At 43.9% G+C, this 18,447-nt stretch overlaps 1 protein-coding gene across 1 annotated transcript in view; it reads right to left on the reverse strand.

The window, feature by feature from the left end:
* Nucleotides 1-601: 601 nt before the first annotated feature.
* The window catches only part of TGFBR2 (transforming growth factor beta receptor II), a 36,380-nt gene continuing 18,534 nt past the window's right edge, over nucleotides 602-18,447 (reverse strand). The window contains exons 4-6 of the mRNA XM_014937873.1: nucleotides 13,980-14,121; nucleotides 6,199-6,326; nucleotides 602-3,005 (exon numbers count right to left, since the gene is read on the reverse strand). Coding sequence (XP_014793359.1) covers nucleotides 2,826-3,005; nucleotides 6,199-6,326; nucleotides 13,980-14,121 — 450 coding nt within the window. The 3' untranslated portion in view covers nucleotides 602-2,825. The remainder of the gene's footprint in view (nucleotides 3,006-6,198; nucleotides 6,327-13,979; nucleotides 14,122-18,447) is intronic.

Genomic DNA, 18,447 nt, shown 5'->3' on the forward strand with positions numbered 1-18,447 from the left:
TGAGCTGCACTGAGAAATGCGCGTCAGTTGTGAGCCCTCTTCTCCCTCCCCTCACCTGAGACCAGTGAAGGTTTTACAGTGCAGGGGCTAATGGACCTGCAGGTTTGGGTGTCTGCTAGTGCTGGCCTGCTGGGGGGCAGGGTGGAGACTCAGGGAAGGAGTCATTAGCAAGGCAGGACACGGGCAAAGGCCACCAGACACACTCGGCACGACAGTCAGGCACAGCTACCTGAAGGGAGGTGGTAGCGAGGTGGGAGTTGGTCTCTTCTCCCAAGTGACAGGTGATAGGACAGGAAGGAATGGCCTCAAGTTGTGCCAGGGGAGGCTTAGCTTGGATATTAGGAGAAATTTCTTCACTGAAAGGGTTATCAAGCATTGGAACAGGCTGCCCAGGGAAGGAGGTTGAGTCTCCATCCTCGGAGGTATTTACAAGACAGGTAGGTGTGGTGCTGAGGGACACGGTTTAGTGGTAACTTGGCAGTGCTGGGTTAATGGTTGGGCTTGATGATCTTAAATGTCTATTCCAACCAAAAAGAGCCCATGATTCATTTTAGGAAGGGCCCTCTCCCTATTCTGGATGCTCCAAAGATGAAAGATGAACTTGAGTTGGTGTTATTTTATTTGCTCCAATAAACATTTGATTTATACAAAACAAAACAGACCAAAAAAACCAAAAAAAACCCAAACTGTTTACAAAGCAAGTTAAGTGTTCGAAACATTTGATATACAAGAGTATATAACTGTTCACATTCCTATTTCATACATGATGTACAGGTGAAATATTCCTTTAAAAGAATAGAAATTTTCCTTTACATGTAAGTAGTGAAAAAAAACCCCCAACCATAAAAAATGTCAGTATTGTCAGGAACTACCGGACGCCATTCCTTGACCTTGAGCGTGGGTGGAAGAGAAAGGGGGTGGTGACATTCCCTCTCCCCCCTCTCCGGGCAGCCGAGGCGGCCTCACGTCGCTAGAGGGCAGCGGGCCCCGCCGCCGCCAGCTCTGCTCCCCGCTCTCCTGCTTTTTATAAAAAACCCACCTCCCCCGCCAGCCCCCCCTATAAAATTTGACATAGTATCCTCTGAATTCCACTGTAGTTGCTGAGGCTTTGTCCCATTCGGTTTAAATATTTCTGAGTAGTTTGGTTAGAATGAAAAAAGCGGATACAAAACCATTTCAAATAAAATATTTGACATCATAAATCTTAACTCCTATTTGAATACGCATGATTCCTATTGACTTACACGGCAATGTCTTCTAGAGATATGTTTATCTGTCAAAGGTGTTTGATAAATGGCACCCGATCCATCTGTACAGGACTGGGTTGTGCTGGCTGAATTTGTAATTTCCAAGACCTGCTTACATGCTGTGGGGAAGAAAAAGGTGGAAAAATCACTGCAAAAGTCCTGAAGACAAACTTGTTAGCACTTACTAATGCTGTCATTTATATAGGCCCAATGTGATGTCAACTGTCTTAAATATTTTGGAAAACTGAAAGACTGTAAGCAATGTCTCAGGGATCTTTTGGGGATAAAACATCTTTTCTTGGGTTTGGGGGGGTTTGTTTTTTTTCTATTAATTGCTGGTTTGCTGAGGGCAGGCTATACCATTAACCTAATGCTACAGAGCTTTCCCTCACCTCCAAGGTCCTTTTGCAAAAATAAAAGGCACTGGCTATTGTCTGTTACTTTTCTCTAGAAAGCATGGAAGAGTCAGACTGTGGTGTCTCCAGCAATTAGATGTGCTGTACAGGAAAAAAAAGTTTTGTTCTTACAGCAACACAATCAAAGTAAAAGGAAGGAAAAAAAAAAAAAGCCATTAGTACTGCCTGCACTTAGAATGCACAGCAAATATAAAACATCTGCTTGGATTATTGCTGGCCCTCTCTTGTTCTGTACGGTTTGGGGGTGGGGATGGGAGGAGGGGAAACCTCATCCTGCCCATGTTTGGCAACCTGCTTGCAAGCAGCATGAACTCAAAGCAATAAACATATAACATTAGTGACCTCTGTATTGAAACCCACGTGTGGGAAGGACCAAACCTCCTCGCACTCCCGTTCTGGGACACTGGGAGGATGTTGGGGTTAAGGTGAGAGGGCAAAGGCATCCCTGAACCTTTTCCAAAACGCCCTGCAGCCAGGACTGCTCAGGTACAACTGCAAAGCCAAGCTGGCCTGTCTGCTCAGAGACTGCTTGGGCCGCTGTGCACTGCAGGGCCACAGCTGGCTGGTTACAGCACATGCTTGAAGAGACATCTTCTTACTGCATATTATTCCTAACTTTTTTGGCAGAGCGCTTAGTGCACAATCGCTGGTGTGTGCTACACCAGGCTCCCTCCCTACGGGGGAGAGATTGCTAATGCACCGGTAATTTCCTGGAAGCACTTTTTTTTCTTTTTTTAACTCATTTTTTTCAGAGCATGGCTGTTTATAGATAGATATATATAGATATATATATACATACACACACATTTTATATATATATATGTATATATATATAAAAATAGCAATTTCATAGTTATATACAGGCATTAATAAAGTGCATAATGTTATTGGCTATTTTCAAATCTTATTTCCTGAGGAAGTGCTAACATACATAGCTCCTCCTATGACATGATGCCGGCAGCCCATGCTGGGTATGACACCTACTCCCCGGCTTTGAATTCCCACCAATACATCTCCCTGCCCAGAGCCGGAGCCTACAGGGAGTAGTGAGAGCCTCAGTCCTCCAGGAAGCCAGTCAAGGCACCGATGGAGACCTCTTCCTCTGCCAAGGTGAACGCGTCGAGGAGCAACTTCCCTCCCTTTCAGAGCTCTTGGGCGCACGCTACTTGGCGGTGGTGACGGAGCCATCCTCAGGGATCTTCTCCTCTGAACAGCTTCTTCCCGAGAGCTTGTCGTGATGCTTGAACTCGCTGAAGCGCTCCGCCACGCACTGCGCCGTGAGCCGGGCCTCGGGGTCGTGGTCCCAGCACTCGATCAGAGTTTCACACACCATCTGGATGCCCTGCAGAGACAGAGCGAGCAGCCGTGGTGGGGGAGTCACCGCCAGAGACCTTGTGTGAGAATTGCTTTAATGCCCTCAGAAGTTTGGGGGGTCGTTCACATGTGTCCTGGAGGTGTTTTATGGGCTCTGCTGCTACTGCCATGGGGGCATGATTTTATCTTTTCTTTTTTTAAAAAAGAAACCCTACTACAATACTTTCCGCACCTTAGTACTGTAATTTCTGGGAATATATTCTTTTTAACAAAGAAATATATATACTTTTTAACAAAAAACCAACGATGCTTTGAACTAGCTCTACAGAACAAAGTAGGGTTTCTTTTTAATAAATATAATCAGAATTCTTGGGTAACATGGCTTCCTGCTTCAGCCATTCCTCTGCGTGCCTGAATTCTGTCTGGGTTTTTCAAACAAAATCCTGATTGCCGGCAACGTCAAGCCCTCCATCAGCCCTTTATGAATTCCTTGCAGACTAACTAAATCTAAGTGCAAATATGGGCCACAGGCCCACAAACACTTAAACACATGTCACTCACAGATGTAACTATTTAACCTTCATTTCAATACTGATGCACATGTTTACAGGAGCAAAAAACAGTTGCATCTCTGTAATGCGTTTTATAAACATGAGGTATTTGCCAGGAAATTGTGTGCTTTGCTTTATGACACTAAAAGCCCATTAAGTAGGATTTATCTTAAACTTCTTATTTAAAAAAAAATAACATTTCACAACACTGCATTAATTGCATAATTTACCTAATTGGTGATGTTGACTGATGTCAATGTTAATAGCATAACGTTATTGTCTGTATACAAATAACATTAGTTTTCTGCTGGCATTGAAATTACAAGCAGTAAATTAAATTAAATATTAAACATTAACTTGAAATCAATAGTGCAACAAATCTCATTAACGGGGGAAAAAATTGTAATATGTAAATCCATTCCAGAATTTTATCATGATGAATAATGAGTTCATTACAAAAACATGACTGCAGAGGAAGGAAATGAATATGGAAGAGCTATTATGGTAAGAGCAACTTCTATGGAGCTCAAAGCAGATCCTCAGCTGCTGCAAACTGTCCCACCCCACGGAAGCTGATGTGTCACTCCACTTTAGTGCAGTGTGAGACGCTGGAGGGATTCAGATCAAGGGAATTAAATCCACCTTCATTAAATGTCCTGCGAGCGCGTTTCCAGGCATCCACTTCCTGCCTCAGACTCTTACCTGAACCCTGTGGGAGCCAGGTGTGCCCATCCTGGTGACACACAAGCACAGCCCCACGGTTCTCCCAGTTGGTGGGGTGCCCTGTACTGGGGGCACGCTGAGGTCTGGCTTTTACCTGGGCAAGAAATCTCTGAAGTGGAGTGCAGGAAAGCTAGGTCCAAATCTGTGATTGTTTTTACCTGCTGTGTAAACCCAGAGGTGACAAAATTCACGGTGTATCTTACAGCTCTGCTCCACTACCTTGGGCCTTCATCACCTTCTTTTACATGTACATCATCTGACTCTTCCCAAATGCAGACCAGAAATATTTGCTGACCACTTCTGCCTTTGCATTAGCATGTGCAGTATCTTTCTTTCATACACAGCAACAGATTGGTACTGTTAGATTTCCTCCTGCTCTTGAGAAAACTCCGATTATCCTCATTTGCTGATCACAGATCTTCCTGTTGTTCCTCTATTTCCTTAAGCAGTTATCTACCCTTCTTTAATTTTTTTTTTCACATGTGACACCATGGCTTTCAAATACCCTAAGAAACGGTCTCACACTTGTCCTAAATTTAAGCATTTTTTTAATATTTAATTTTTTCTCTCCCAAATGATTTGGTTCAGGATTCTTTTCTGCTTTGCTAATTGGGCTCTTCTGAAGTACCACATATGTATTACCAGTTTGGACTTCATTTTGCCTTTGTGGAAAACAAACAACTGCAGTCAACTCATAATGCCTTTTACTAACACATCCACAATTTTTACAAAATTTCTGCAATGAGTTCTTTTCAATAAAGATAAGCATTAGTATAATCTCTCCTTCCCAGTTCAACTTGTCATTTAGAAGATGGTTGTATCTATGGCTCCTAAAAAATGTCAAGGGCTTTTTAGTACAGGTAGTATCTGATATCCGGGTGTCCCTCAAAATGCAGTTTTCCTCCCCAGTTAATGGCCCCTCCTCAATAACCCCACTCATGACAGATGACTCCATAAGGAGAAAGTCCCTGTGGTCCAGGAAGGGGCTGCACTCTGCCATAGTCATTAGGCGGCAGATGCGTTCTTCTTGGTTGGGAAGATGATGGATTTTGGCCACTCACTTGTCCTTTCTTAAGTAGGTGTTAGACTATGATTTTAACATCTCAACTGGAATGAAAAAGGGAGTGTTACATTGCTCCTGGTGGAAATACCAGCTGATCTGGGTTGCCTGGGCTTTTATAAACGTTCACGATGCTTTCCGTTTGTCTGTAAAGAGTACTCAACCTATTTCATTGACAAGTGGAATGACCAAGCCTCACTTCTTCTCTGATATGATTCTAATTTTATCTGTACTGATAAAACTGCTCAGAGCAAAGGTGAAGAAATGCAAGCCTTTGGCTTGTTTCCATTCAGTTCCATCTACTGAGAAATCTGCTATGGCCTAGGAAGCGCAACCGTGGTGTCCATGAATGGGGAAAGCTGACAAGCACCTCCTGACATGCAAGGGAAAGGGACCGCTAATGCGCAACCTGAATAAAAACAGACCGGCTTGCTGAAGACTCATTTCCTATTTTCTTAAACCTGTCAACAGCTGGGATTCAACTATGACGGATCTCCATGATAAACTACTGAGATTTGTTTTCTCTGCTGAAGGGGCCCATGTGCAAAGTTGTTCTCTTTGACCTTTCAGAGCCTGCACACAGTCTGCTTTAAGGCCCTAATTATTCTGTGGCTGTCTGGGTGACTGTCAGACCTCAGATTTCCAATCTTTTTGTTTTGATCACTTTTAGATTACACTGGTGGGCAGCAGAAATCTCAGGGCTTTGAGGCAGGCACGGTGCAGAGCACTGTGGTGTCTGAACCACGGCAGCACCGGTGTCGCCATGGGACAGAGCTCTAATCTGTGCAAAAGAGAGGTCCAGCCTGTGGGGCAGGACACCGAGTCAAGGCTCAGGCAGCAGCTAAACACATGGTGCAGCCCCAGCTGCTCGCACGCAGTGCTCTTACCTGATGGTTAAGCCAGGAGCTGGGGATCTCAGGTCGCCCTCTGTCTCTGAGGACATTGTCCTTCATGCTTTCCACGCAGGGGTGTTCTCGCACTTTGGAGCCAAACGGGGGCTCGTACTCTTTCACTTCTGCCAAGAGAATAAGCAAACACAAGGGCATTCAGCTGGGCTGCGCTGGTGCCAAGTGAGAAGGGAGCTGGCTGTTCTCTGGAGGAGTAGGAGCTACTGATTAGCTGCTCAGTGCCACCGTTCTGCTTGACCAGCTCCAAACAAAGCAAAGCCAGTTGGCATTTTCAAAAATGTTTCAAATGTGTTTCTCCCACATGCCCCCTCCCTCTCCTTTTCTTCTTTCCCAGCCAACTAAGCAATTTCCATTTAAACCCTTCAGTACATAATCATATTAGCAACAGTCAGAGCAGCAGAGTAACCTATGATGGCTTGTGAGCCTCTCAATCTGTGCTGAGGCAGAACACACAGGAGCTTCAGGGTGAGTTTTGCTTGAGCCAGGCTTGCAAGAACTGGTCACCCGTACGTGCCCTGCAGTCCACACACACTTACCAGGTGAAATACAAACTGAAATCTATCCAGGTCATGATAGATGTTAATGTGCCAGATTGCTAGGAGGAAACAGTTGCTTGAAAAGGACACAGATAGAGTAAGGAGCAGTGCTGGAAGCGGCCATGCTGCCCTTGTTTATAACTGAGCCTCATTCCTTTGTAGAAAGTAGTAGTCTGCTCTTATTTTAGGCCTCTTTCCCAAAATGGATCAGTTTTGGCCCAGGATGCAAGGGGCACAGCTTCCTGAAGGGGCTGCTGCCATTCTAGTTTTTGTTTGCATATTGCATATTTTCTTTGCTTTTCTTTGGAGAGAGAAAGGAAGAGGCAGACATATGGGACCTTTGGAGAAAACTCAAGAAAACTCTGAGAGCGGAAATATTACAGTAGATGCTGACACAGTGTAGAAAATGCTGTGGTTTCTTCGGGAACAGATGGAGACTTTACTCACAGGCCTAATGACTTGCTAGTATTAGATAAAGATTTATGAAGTTGGCCTGTTCTGCTGCCTCTTATTTCTTTCTAGGAATTAATTGAGGGGAAGAAAAACTGAAGTGTAATCTACAAGGCAGTCTGAAGAATGCATGTGAATGCCCAGAAGATGTGTGAAGAGAGATGAACAAGACGGGAGACACAGTACTGTTGCGTAATGTTACAACCAAAGATCAAATGCAGTGTCCAGTGCTGCTCACTCCTCTCAAGGAGCATTTTACAGTAAAAAAAGAGGCTCCAGGAAGGGTGATAACAATGATTAAAGGCCCAGAAAAAAATGGGAAGAACCTCTAAAGCTTGGCTTTGTTTACTTTGGAGAGAAAGGTAAGAGGTCATATGATAAAATACTGAAAAAAAAATAATGATCAAGATAACACAGATCAGATCCTTCTGTCATGTCTCATGATAAAAACAAGATAGTATTGAACATAAATAAAAGGTGGACTTTTCTCCAAAACCTTAGAGTTAGGCTGTAGATCTCGCTTCTACGTGATGGCCATGAGAGGAAGAATTTATCAGGCTACAGAAAAAGAAGTCCTAATGCTTAAAAAGAATAGCCAAGTTATGATAAACATTCTGGAAGGGATATTAAACCTTGTGCTTCAAATGTTCAGTTTTTAGAGATCCAGCTGCAAACAACTGTGTGTGCAGTGCAGCAGATCACTCCACAGATGCCTCCCACAGAGCTCTCCTTCCTTCTCCTGAACCATCTGGTGCTGGCCACTATCCATGCAATGCTCTAGAGACTGGCTACAGTCCTGAAATGCAACTCTTATCTTCTCATACGTAAATCACTTACTTTAAGACTCAAGGGCCAAAGTCTACTTTGCTTGCTTTCCTCTGGAAGAAGGCATACCAGTTTCAGCCGCATTAATCTGAGCTAGAGATTACTCAGCTGAAGTAAATTCACAAGACTGGCCACAGAAGTTAACTGGGAAGTTGCCACCTTGCTGGTTAGACCTGGATTACTACGCAGTGCATGCCTGATGATTACAAAGCAGATACCTCTACTTTCAAACTAACCAAAATTTTAAAGTTTGCTGGGAAAATTTAAATAGCATAATCTAGACAGCCATTTCCTACACCGTCTCTGATGGTCGTAATTGTATTGTGGTACTGCTCACAGGCACCAGCCAAGGCACTGAGATCTTTCTGCAGTATGAGGAGTTAGAGGAGTCTGAATATCCAACAGAGGGAAGCTGGTGCTGTGGTGCTGACCTGTTCCCCCTTGATGAGCTTAATCTGAAGGCCATTAGCCCTTCATGAGAGGGTTCCAGTGGGAGAAGGGAAAGCCTTCCTGAGGAATTGATAGGTTTGTAATACATTTTAGCTGTATGCGAAATTGTTTCTATGCTATGAGCATTCCCCTTCCAAATATAAAGATTAAATAGGTTTTTCAGGTTTGGGTTTTGTTGTTGTTTGGTTTTGGATTGGTTTGTTGTTTTTTTTTAATGGTAAAGAAAGAAAAATTGGGGCCAGATGCCAATTCACTGTAATGACTTTACAGTAATACAGTTGTGCCTTCCCTCAGTCTGAAAAGCATGCAGCATCTTCTTGCTATTTATTATCACGCTTTTCTCGCCCTTAGAAAGAAAAGCCCACTGAATGCTCTCACAGTAAATCATCCTTATGCTGTGGGATCTCAGGTGTCAGACACATTTTGCAGTAATAGCTGGGGTTATTCATGGATCATGTTGACGTGCTATAGTAGATGTAACAGATGTCAATTTGAGGTAGGTTAAGATGTTTGTGCCTAGCTGCTTGTGCACGGCTCTACACAGACGCTGAATCTATTTTTCATGCCTTATACGCTTCTTTTGACTGTTTTTAGACCAGTCAGGCGCTAAAAATGACAACTGGCTGAAGTACCATAAATACCTCAGGTACCATGAACTACAGCACCTTTAGTGTTCAGTAACGGCAGAGTTCCTTCAACTTTAACCTCCAGCATTTAATCTTTATGGTTGTGAGGTACCTTGCACTAATAATGATTGTACCTCCGGTTTCCTTTGACACTGGCCTGGCCATAACTCTCAGAAAGTCTGGGATTGGATGTTTAGCCCCAAACAGAGACATTACTGAAAATCTATTTGTTGTGCCTGACAAATGCTTTGGAAAATTTGACCGTGAATTTCTCATGAAAAAAAACAAACCTCACTCGTGATCTTTTTCTACTCCAAGCTTTTTGCAGTGAGATTCTCTTCCTTTAGGTCAGAACAGCATATCTGCAAACCCTGTTGACACTCCCTCGTGCGATCTGTCTTACTGATTTCTGTGGGACAACTTCCCATGCTGTAAGATTAAGGCTTGTTTGTAGAATCAAAGCAGGAGTGAGGTGAAAGAAGGCCAGCAAAAATCAACTGGGAAGCACAGTTCACAGCAGTGGGAACTTTAAGGTCCTTTTGAAACACTCCTCTTTTTAGAATTTACAAGGGGAGAGCCACAGAAGGGATAAATCAATTGATGGTGGAGCTACTGTGACAGCTCATGCACACACCCACCCACCTGCGTGTGTGTGCAGATTGTGTCTTTCTTCATGCTAGAGGAATTTGGGTGGTGGATCTACTTAGCTGCTGCACAAAAGGATTATAATGCATAAAGCAGAGGCTCGAAAGCTGTTTCAGGGCCAAGTTTCAGGAGCTATCAAATGCTTACTTCCCATTTTCCCCATTCCACTCCTCCAGAATATAGATGCTAGCTGGGAAGGGTGAGGATGCGTTGGGATGGGTGAACTCACTGTGCAGCTTCCCTTGCACAGACATGTTTTAAGTTACTTCACATCTGATGATCAAAGATACAGCCATCCTTCCAAAGGTTTGGGAGTGCATGAGCTCTGCCATCAGTGTATAGTTACAGGCTGCTCAGACACTGTGTGCTGTATCCCAAAGTGGGAAACTAGAGGAACACAGAGCACATCAGCGCCCAACAAGGAGTATAGGGCAGTGATCCTATCTACTGCTACCTGGGCTTGCTGAAGGACAGCACCAGCTACCTCAAATGTAGTACTGTGGTGACACTTAAGAGAATTTCTAAGACATGAGTTACTGTCATAGGGCGACACTGCACTGTGTGGATGGGTTATATGCCACCACAAGCCACTGCAGTGCAGACGTGCCCTAACTGGGCTGTGTTCCACAGGAGGAGGTTTCAATCAGGCCCCAGCTGCAGCCACCTCAGAGCCCAGTGTGTAGGCACAGCCTCTCTGCACAGACTATCAAAATGCTCCCTGCCACCAGAAACTGTCACCTCTCCATGTCACTATGATGACAGTTGAGCATTTCACCCGGTACAGGATGCACAAATGCTTAGTTACCAAGCTGTGGTAACTGACTCTTTCCAAGCAAGCATAAGATTAATCAGTGATTTTATTCACATTAAATGCAGCGCTGGTAAAGCCAGGCTGCCTTTTCAAACAAAGCCCTGCTGCTATACTGAAGCCAGCCGCCACTCCAGGCAGTACAATGCTGCAAGAGCAACGTCGCCATTTTCTGAGGGGTTTCTCTTCTCCCTCTTCACCAACCCCCTGTATCCAAAAGTTCCCTTTCCTCTCCTTCTCCCCTGCCACCCCCAACAGTCCCCCACCTGTAGCAGCTCCGATACAAAACAGATGGTTTTCTTTTCTTTCTAGGAGGCTGTCAGAGAAATTACACTTGCCTCAGTCACCAAAGCTGTGTCACTCTGAAAGCAAGTGGTTGAGATGAAAATTGTATTTCTTGCAACGTGCAACATCTGGTGCACAGCTGTTGTGCTGAATGAAATACCAAGTTAACGGCAGCGTGGAGCAGTTGAAGTTCTCCCCAAAGTAGTATTGCTGAGTTTCTAAATATGCCTCTTAAATTATACTCTGGTGAAAAATCAGTCAAACTCGATCTTTGCCTCCGTCTCCCTCTCCCTCGTGCCCCATTTCTGTTTCTCCATATTTAGCACAACAAAGTAACAATGAACAGCATGGCCTTTCTCGAAAGCCGATCCCCACCTACTTATTTACTACAGCAGCTTCACAGTATGGATTATGCTGCTGGGTATTTTTGTTTAAATGTCTGCTGCCTGAAAAGGCCTGGCATAGCGTGGAGACTGTGTGTGACAAAGCCGCGGTAGTGAAAGCTGCCTCCATCGCCTCCCACCCTCACTCAACACCTGCACGCTGACAAATGAATCCAGAGAGCTCCCTTTATAAAAGAAATAAGTCACTATACCTTCACCTGGCTGAATTGCAATTATCCCCCCCTCCACGCTTCCCTCCCTAATTTAAGTTGCTAATGCCACTGCCTCAGCTTAGGCTGCCACTGCTGCCCTCTAAAGTGCCACAGGTATCTCCAGCGACAGGCCCAGCCTGCCCGGCCAAGGCCTCCATCTTTTAGGCTCCTTTGGAAAGGCTGTCTGCACTCAGGTCAGCCCACTCCAGCTTGTACGGGAGGTCATTTCTCTTAGTTCCCGACAGTTTAGGAAGAAAAGAGGGGTTTGCGTGAGGGGAGGCAGCTCCTTGGGAAGGCTGGGAGGAGAGGAGGGAGTCTCACGAGTGACAGATGTAGAGAGAAAGCAGAGGGGGAGCTGTAGCCATGAATCACTGTAAGGGTATTTCACCAGCTGGTTGCAAAGTTAGCCAGACTGCACGAACCAGGGGAAGATGTAAGAAGGAAATGAGAGAAACCGTGCAATGCTGCTGCAGCTCAGAACCAGTGACAAGTTAAGGGAGCGGGAGCTACATCCTGGGAGTTGTATTCAACTGCTTTGGATGAAGACACTAACCCTAAATTCCACCCCCCGGGTCTGCCCAGGTACTCCTGTGGTTTTGCTGGGGACTTCAGCCCCTGAAAAGATGACTGAAATAAGGAAATTAAATTCAAGAAATGTGTTTCTGGCGATGAAGATGACTGAGGGATGAAATGAATAGGGAAAATCAGGCTGTGGGTGGGGGTTAAGCTCCACCTTGAAAGCAAAGGGGTTGCTGGGCCAGAGAAATCTTTCATTTTCCTGAAATTACTTCAGCTCTTCTTCCCAAGGTTATAATGGGTCAGTCTCTTCTAGTTAAAAACACTGGTGATTTTCCTTCCTTATGAAACTCCCTTTATATCCTCTTTTAGACAGTTGCCTTCTGAGAACAGCAGCAATAAGGTTTGCTCTTGCCACAATCTCCATTTCACTGTACTCAGCAAATAAGAACAGGAAGGGACTTGGGCATCAGCAAAGATAAAAGGCTCCACAGTGAACAGCTCATATTTATATTAATAAGGTGAGTTCCTAAATGCAAGAAACAGAAAGAGCTCAAGAGACAGGGCAAAGATCCTTTTTCTTGGGTTTTAAATCTCCTCAGCCACATTTACAAAGTGCTAATGAAAGGCTGAAGTTGTGCCAATGCATTTAGAAACAGGCATGACCACGACAGCTAAATGTGGATAGGTTTGCCTTGGAATAGCCAGACTGAGGTTCAGTTCCTGAAGCACCAAATGTTTTTTCCCTGAAATGTTTGACTAGAAAAGAATTTTTTTTCATGCTTTTATGCCAGCACTAGCTGTTTGCACACATACTAGCTTTGTAGCTTTCCCGGCAGGGTGCAAACAGGGGCAAATCTGTTGCCCACAGTCCTGCCCACCCAGCAAGACTAAATGCTGGTCAGACATAGGAGGAGACTGAGGTGCAGGCATTCCTCCTGCCTGCACACAGACACCGTGATGCAGCCACAGAGCCACTGTGCAAAGTGGCCTCAGAGACCTCCATGGAGACCCTTGTGGTATCCCACAGATGTTAGCAGAGAAACAAGGAGCAGCTATGCACACCTCCCCACGGGACATTGGTTTCCCTCCTGTACACCATGTTCCCCATACTGTAGTGCTCTAGCCTGCAAGTTTGTCCTGTCTCTGTGGCAGCCCTTCAAGATGCAACCGAGCCAAGTCTGATGAAAAGGGAGCCTCTGTGGTTTTGGAAGACGGGTAGCAAAACAAATCATAGTCGCATACATACTATAATATCCACATTAGCGTTACCTTTATCAGCCCCACTCCTTAGACTGCCTGTGAGAGCCCTGGATTGTGCAGCAGTTCTTGTTAGAATGAATGTTAGACAATACCAGCAGACTGAAGAATTTTATATGCAACTTAGCCTCATTTTGGTCCCTGAAGTAAGGTGAAAATCTTCAAACATGGCAATATGTAATGCAGATATCTCAACAGCAACTTTTCTGATTTCTAGCACATACCAGTGCTGCACACTGGGAATTCTGGGGCAGCTTTAGGCAAAGCAGAAATGGAGATTTTGTTTCAGTGAACAAACTCTGAATATGAACAAGCACAGCAGTTCTTCCCGGAGCTGTTCTGGTAGTCAGTTCCAATCATTATTATTTTGTTACTGCACTTCATTCAACAAACATCCCCTGATTTCTCCTATGGATGATGTCTTGCAACATCACAAAAACTGATGAGCAGCAGCTGGGGATTTTGGGAAAGCAGGAAGGTATCCCTATGGATGGCTCTTACTGAAATGATCAATTAGTAAATGTGACACTTAACTGGCCCTCATTAGGTTTCAGAATTAACATTCCAATAAAGTAAATGGGATTCTTGGTCTTAATATTTCAAATTATCTTATGTTTCCAATAATTTTCAGTGAGGTCAACCAGACTGAGTAAATCCATAGCTACTCAAGATGTTACAGGAAAAAACAGGCATTAATTATCTTTAAAAGTGGCCTACCTAGTAGCAAACATACTTTTAGAGAGAAGAAAACTGATGGCACTTACCTCCAACGCCATTACAGCGAGATGTCATTTCCCAGAGGACCAAAGCCATGGAGTACACATCTGTTTGTTTGAAGGACTCCACATTCTCCAGGTTCATCCTGGATTCCAGAACCTCAGGGGCCATGTACCTTGCTGTGCCAACCTACAGGAGAGGAGATCGGGGAGAGCTCAGGAGCTGCAATTGTAATTCATGTTTTGGATTCTGCTGTGATTTAACTTCAACTTTCACAGAAACGATGCCATTTGACATGTATCCAAAAATTCAGGCCATACTTGGCACAGGGTGTATTTTCTGCTGCCAGGGGAGTCTGGCATTGTCCTGACTACCAACTTACTTGCACCTCCCTTGGTGAAAAAAAAAAAAAAAGAAGCCCTTTTTCGTTCCTTAAGCAAATAATTTTGACATTAACAAGCTTTCTCACTCTTTGGCTGTTCACAGATAAACCCTGCCCTTTGGGCTTGAAGTAATTGCCATTGAACCAGTGTCTTTCAAATGAGCAAGAAACATACTGTATTCTTTTGTGCTGTGTATTACAGTGTTAACAGTTTCTTTTTATGGTAGGCTTAAAAGGAAAGTGCTATGTGCAGGCCTGGCAGAAGAAAGCAAATACGCAAATACTGAATGCAGAAGCAAACATTTGAATCAAAACCAAAAAATCCTCCCCTTTGTTTGAAAAGCCATTCTCATAAACTTATTCACACTAAGCAATTTTCAGCAATGATTTTAGCAGCTTTGCTAAGATCTAGATTATGACCTTGTGTTACAGAAGGCAAAGTTTAAATGGCTGGTTTTATCACAAGAAAGGATTTAAGGAAGAATTTTTGGATCACTCAACAGTTGCTCTCAACCAACAAACTCTTCCCAGGGTAGGTATAAAAAATTTACCCCCCTTGAAAAACTGCAAACACAGTAAGTCTTTGATCAGGCAAAGACAGTTTCAAATTGGAGACTGGCTGATCACAGAGATGAAGAAGTACAGGTGGGTGATGCAGTAGGACTTGTAATTCAAATGAGCTATTTGTAGACTGCACTACAGCAATCACTGCAGAGCCCAGCAGCAAGCAGCTCTGCAAAAGATCATTTCAGTTACTGGGTCTGCAATTGCAGGCAGCCACATGGTAAATGTACAGACTCTCAGAGAGCCCTACAGCATCCATTTTACAAACTTCTCTAAACACATCTTATCACCTCAGACTCCGGGCAAATGGGAAGAAGTTCCACAAAAAGTGCAATACACCATAAAAGACTGCAGGAAAGATCAAGGACATAGCTTTTTCATAGGGCCCTGCAACAGCAGAGAGTTTCTACATCAAAAATATCCAGATGGTTGTAGGATCAAAGTCTTTATAAAGAGAGGACAGAGAAAAACCTGTGAAATCAGTCCCAAAGTTAAATTCCCTATTGTTGACTCTGATGAATTTAAAGCCAAGCATTTAAGCAACAGCCATATACTGAGCAGGTACTTGGGACAATCATGTCTCTACACCACTGAGTTGACTAGCATCTCCCTCCCCTACAGAACATGAACATATGGGAACCCTGCAGCAGAGGCTGTTCCTACCTCCCATCCATTCCCCAACACGCAACTTCTTCCCCAAGCAGAGCCCATCTAAAGCTTTGGAAGAGTTACCTGTACACTATGGCCCACAGTCCCACATCCCCAAATCCTGCTGATTTTAACAAGAGTTAATGGTGCCTAAATACAGATTCTTAACATAGTCACAAAATGCTGTTCTGCCTCTGGCATTTCACACCCTCTTTGCAGCAGTGAAAATTAATCTGCAGCTTTGCTGGACAATGGAGGATCAGACCCTGTAACTAAAAAGTACAATGGGAAATACAGAGAAAAATTAAAAAGAATGGTATCAAATCAATCCCATTTCTGTCCTGCTTAGGATTTATCATGTGTTCCACTCTGCTTGTGTCCTTTTATCTGCATTTAGATTATTAGGTCTTTGGGCCAAAGATACTTTTTTTCATATCTTGCAGAACCAACACTGTTTAATATCTTCATAAGTGATCTCGATGATGGGACCAAGTGTACCCTGATGAAGTTTAGTGATGATACCAAACTGAGTGGGGAAGTGGACACTTCAGAAGGGAGAGCCACCCTGCAGGAATAACTGGATAGACTGTAAGAGTGGGCTAACAAGAACCTTATGAAGTTCAGAAGAACAAGGGTAAGGTCTTGCACCTGGGAAAACATACTCCAGGAGCGCAGCACAGGCTGGGATCTACCTGCCTGTGGAGCAGCTCGGTGGAAAGGGACCTGGATGACAACAAGCTCAGTATGAGTGAACAGTGTGCTGCTGTGGCAACAAAAAACCAACAGGATGCTGAGTTGCATCAACAAGTACATCACCAGCAGAGATAAAGACGTCATTATCCCACTCTACTCAGTGCTTGTCAGGCCACATCTGGAATTGTGTGTTCAGTTTTGGTCCCTGCTATACAAAAAAGATGTGGAGAGGCTGGAGAGAGTCCAGAGAAGGGCCACAAAGAGGATCAAAGGATGGGGAAGCCTGCCATATAAGCAAAGTCGGAGAGAATTGGGTTTGTTCAGCCTTGAGAAAAGAAGGCTTAGGGGAGACCTTATCACCATGTTCCAGTATTTAAAGGGTGGCTACATAGAAGATGGAGGCTCCCTTTTTACAAGGAGACACATGGAAAAGATGAGGGGTAATGGGTACAATTTAATCCTGAGGAGATTCTGACTGCACACAAGAGGAACATTTTTCACAATGAGAACAATCTCCCCAGGGAAGTGGTGGATTCCCCGTCATTGGACACTTTTGAGATTCAGCTGGACAGGCTGCTGGGCCATCTCATTTAGACTGTGCTTTTTCCAAGAAAGGTTGGACCAGATGATCCTTGAGGTCCCTTTCAACCTGTTATTCTGTGATTCTAAACTTAGCAAGTTGGGGTATTTAAGTAGGTGGTGCTTGTGTGCCCAGAAGAATTAACAGGGAGGTTGAAGTGGAGTCACTTCACACCATCGTAACGCTTGTCACAGAGAAGAATGACACTAGCTGGGTCACCCCTAAACAGATTCACTGGAGCTACACAAAATAAAGCAGTGGGACTCAACACCGGTGCCAAAGGACACTGACTCCAAAGGAGTAACTTGCTCTGGGTAGCGCTGTACTTTGTCACCGGTGTTGGTGAGGTCTGTGAAAGTGGCACTGTCAATGCTGTCCTCCTACTTCCAAGTGTCTGTGAGCAATGCCAGAGAAATCAGCTTGAAATATGGGTTGCCTTTAAGCAATCAAAGCGTCTGTGGGGTTGAGTTTCAGAGCCCCTGCCTTATGCTGCCAAATACTCTGTTTTCACTTTATTCCAAAGGGGACGAGTCTTACGTCTGACAGTATGGTACAACTTCACTGAACTCCAAAAAGGTCTGGCATGCTGGAGAGGAATTATATTTGAGTAGTGTTTGTATTATTTTAAATACAGCTTCCTTGGTTATCATTCACTCCTGGAGATGGTTAATAAACCCTCTCAAAATGAGCTCAAGACAGTTGCCTCTCACTGAGGAGACTTTCAAAGCCGGATCTTCATTAGATAAACAACAGCAAAGCTCCCATGAATTCAACAGAGCACTACTGACTGAAGAGCTGTCCCTGAAAATGTTCTAAACCAAAATATTAGTTCCATGTGAAGTAAAAGGCAGTGTAAATGGACAGGCTTTGATGGGACCTATGTATAAAAATATAAACATAAAAATACATGTATAAATATATATATAGCTAAATAATTAGGAATTAACAAATGGTCTGAATTTATACTACAGGAGTTTTCATTAGAAGAGTCAATATTTAGAGATGTACTTGAAAAAAATCATCTTCAAAGCATTCATAAACATCCTCCTGGCACACCTGAGTAGTAGATGAGTATTATCCATGCTACTTAGCTGAAAAAGCACAAGGCAATTATTTTTATTTGACATTCTTGTATTTACTTACATGTGGAGAATGTGCCATAATCTTAAACAAGGGTAATTTTGGTCTTTTAAAGTGATATCACTCTAGTTACCTGCTTACACCTCTTGAGGAGTGAAGACTGACCTCACCTATGCTGGGGTACACCAGGAGTGGGTCTACTCACAGAAAACTGTAAGTGCTGTAGGCCTGAAAACTTTGTCACAACCTCACAATGTAAAGCACATCCTTACCATATGTGTATGTGTGTGAGCATTGCAGCAGCACCACAAACAATTGCTAACAAGCTCCTACACGCTTAGCAGAAGTGTATAGAGACGATGGCTGCATCGTATACATAAGCAGCTCTCCAATCATAACAACACGTTCATTGCACTGCTCTCCCTGTTGCTTTAACGTTAAGTTTAAAGCCTCTTTGTTTGTAAACACTTTTGCATTAATTTTTAATGACTTACTGATATATGGCAGCATATTGTTTTTTCCTCTTTTCACCCCATCAGCTGGTACAACCCCCCCCCCCACCCCTCCT

Source organism: Calidris pugnax, unplaced genomic scaffold, assembly GCF_001431845.1.
Source record: "Calidris pugnax isolate Ruff unplaced genomic scaffold, ASM143184v1 scaffold11, whole genome shotgun sequence".
NCBI lineage: Eukaryota > Metazoa > Chordata > Aves > Charadriiformes > Scolopacidae > Calidris > Calidris pugnax.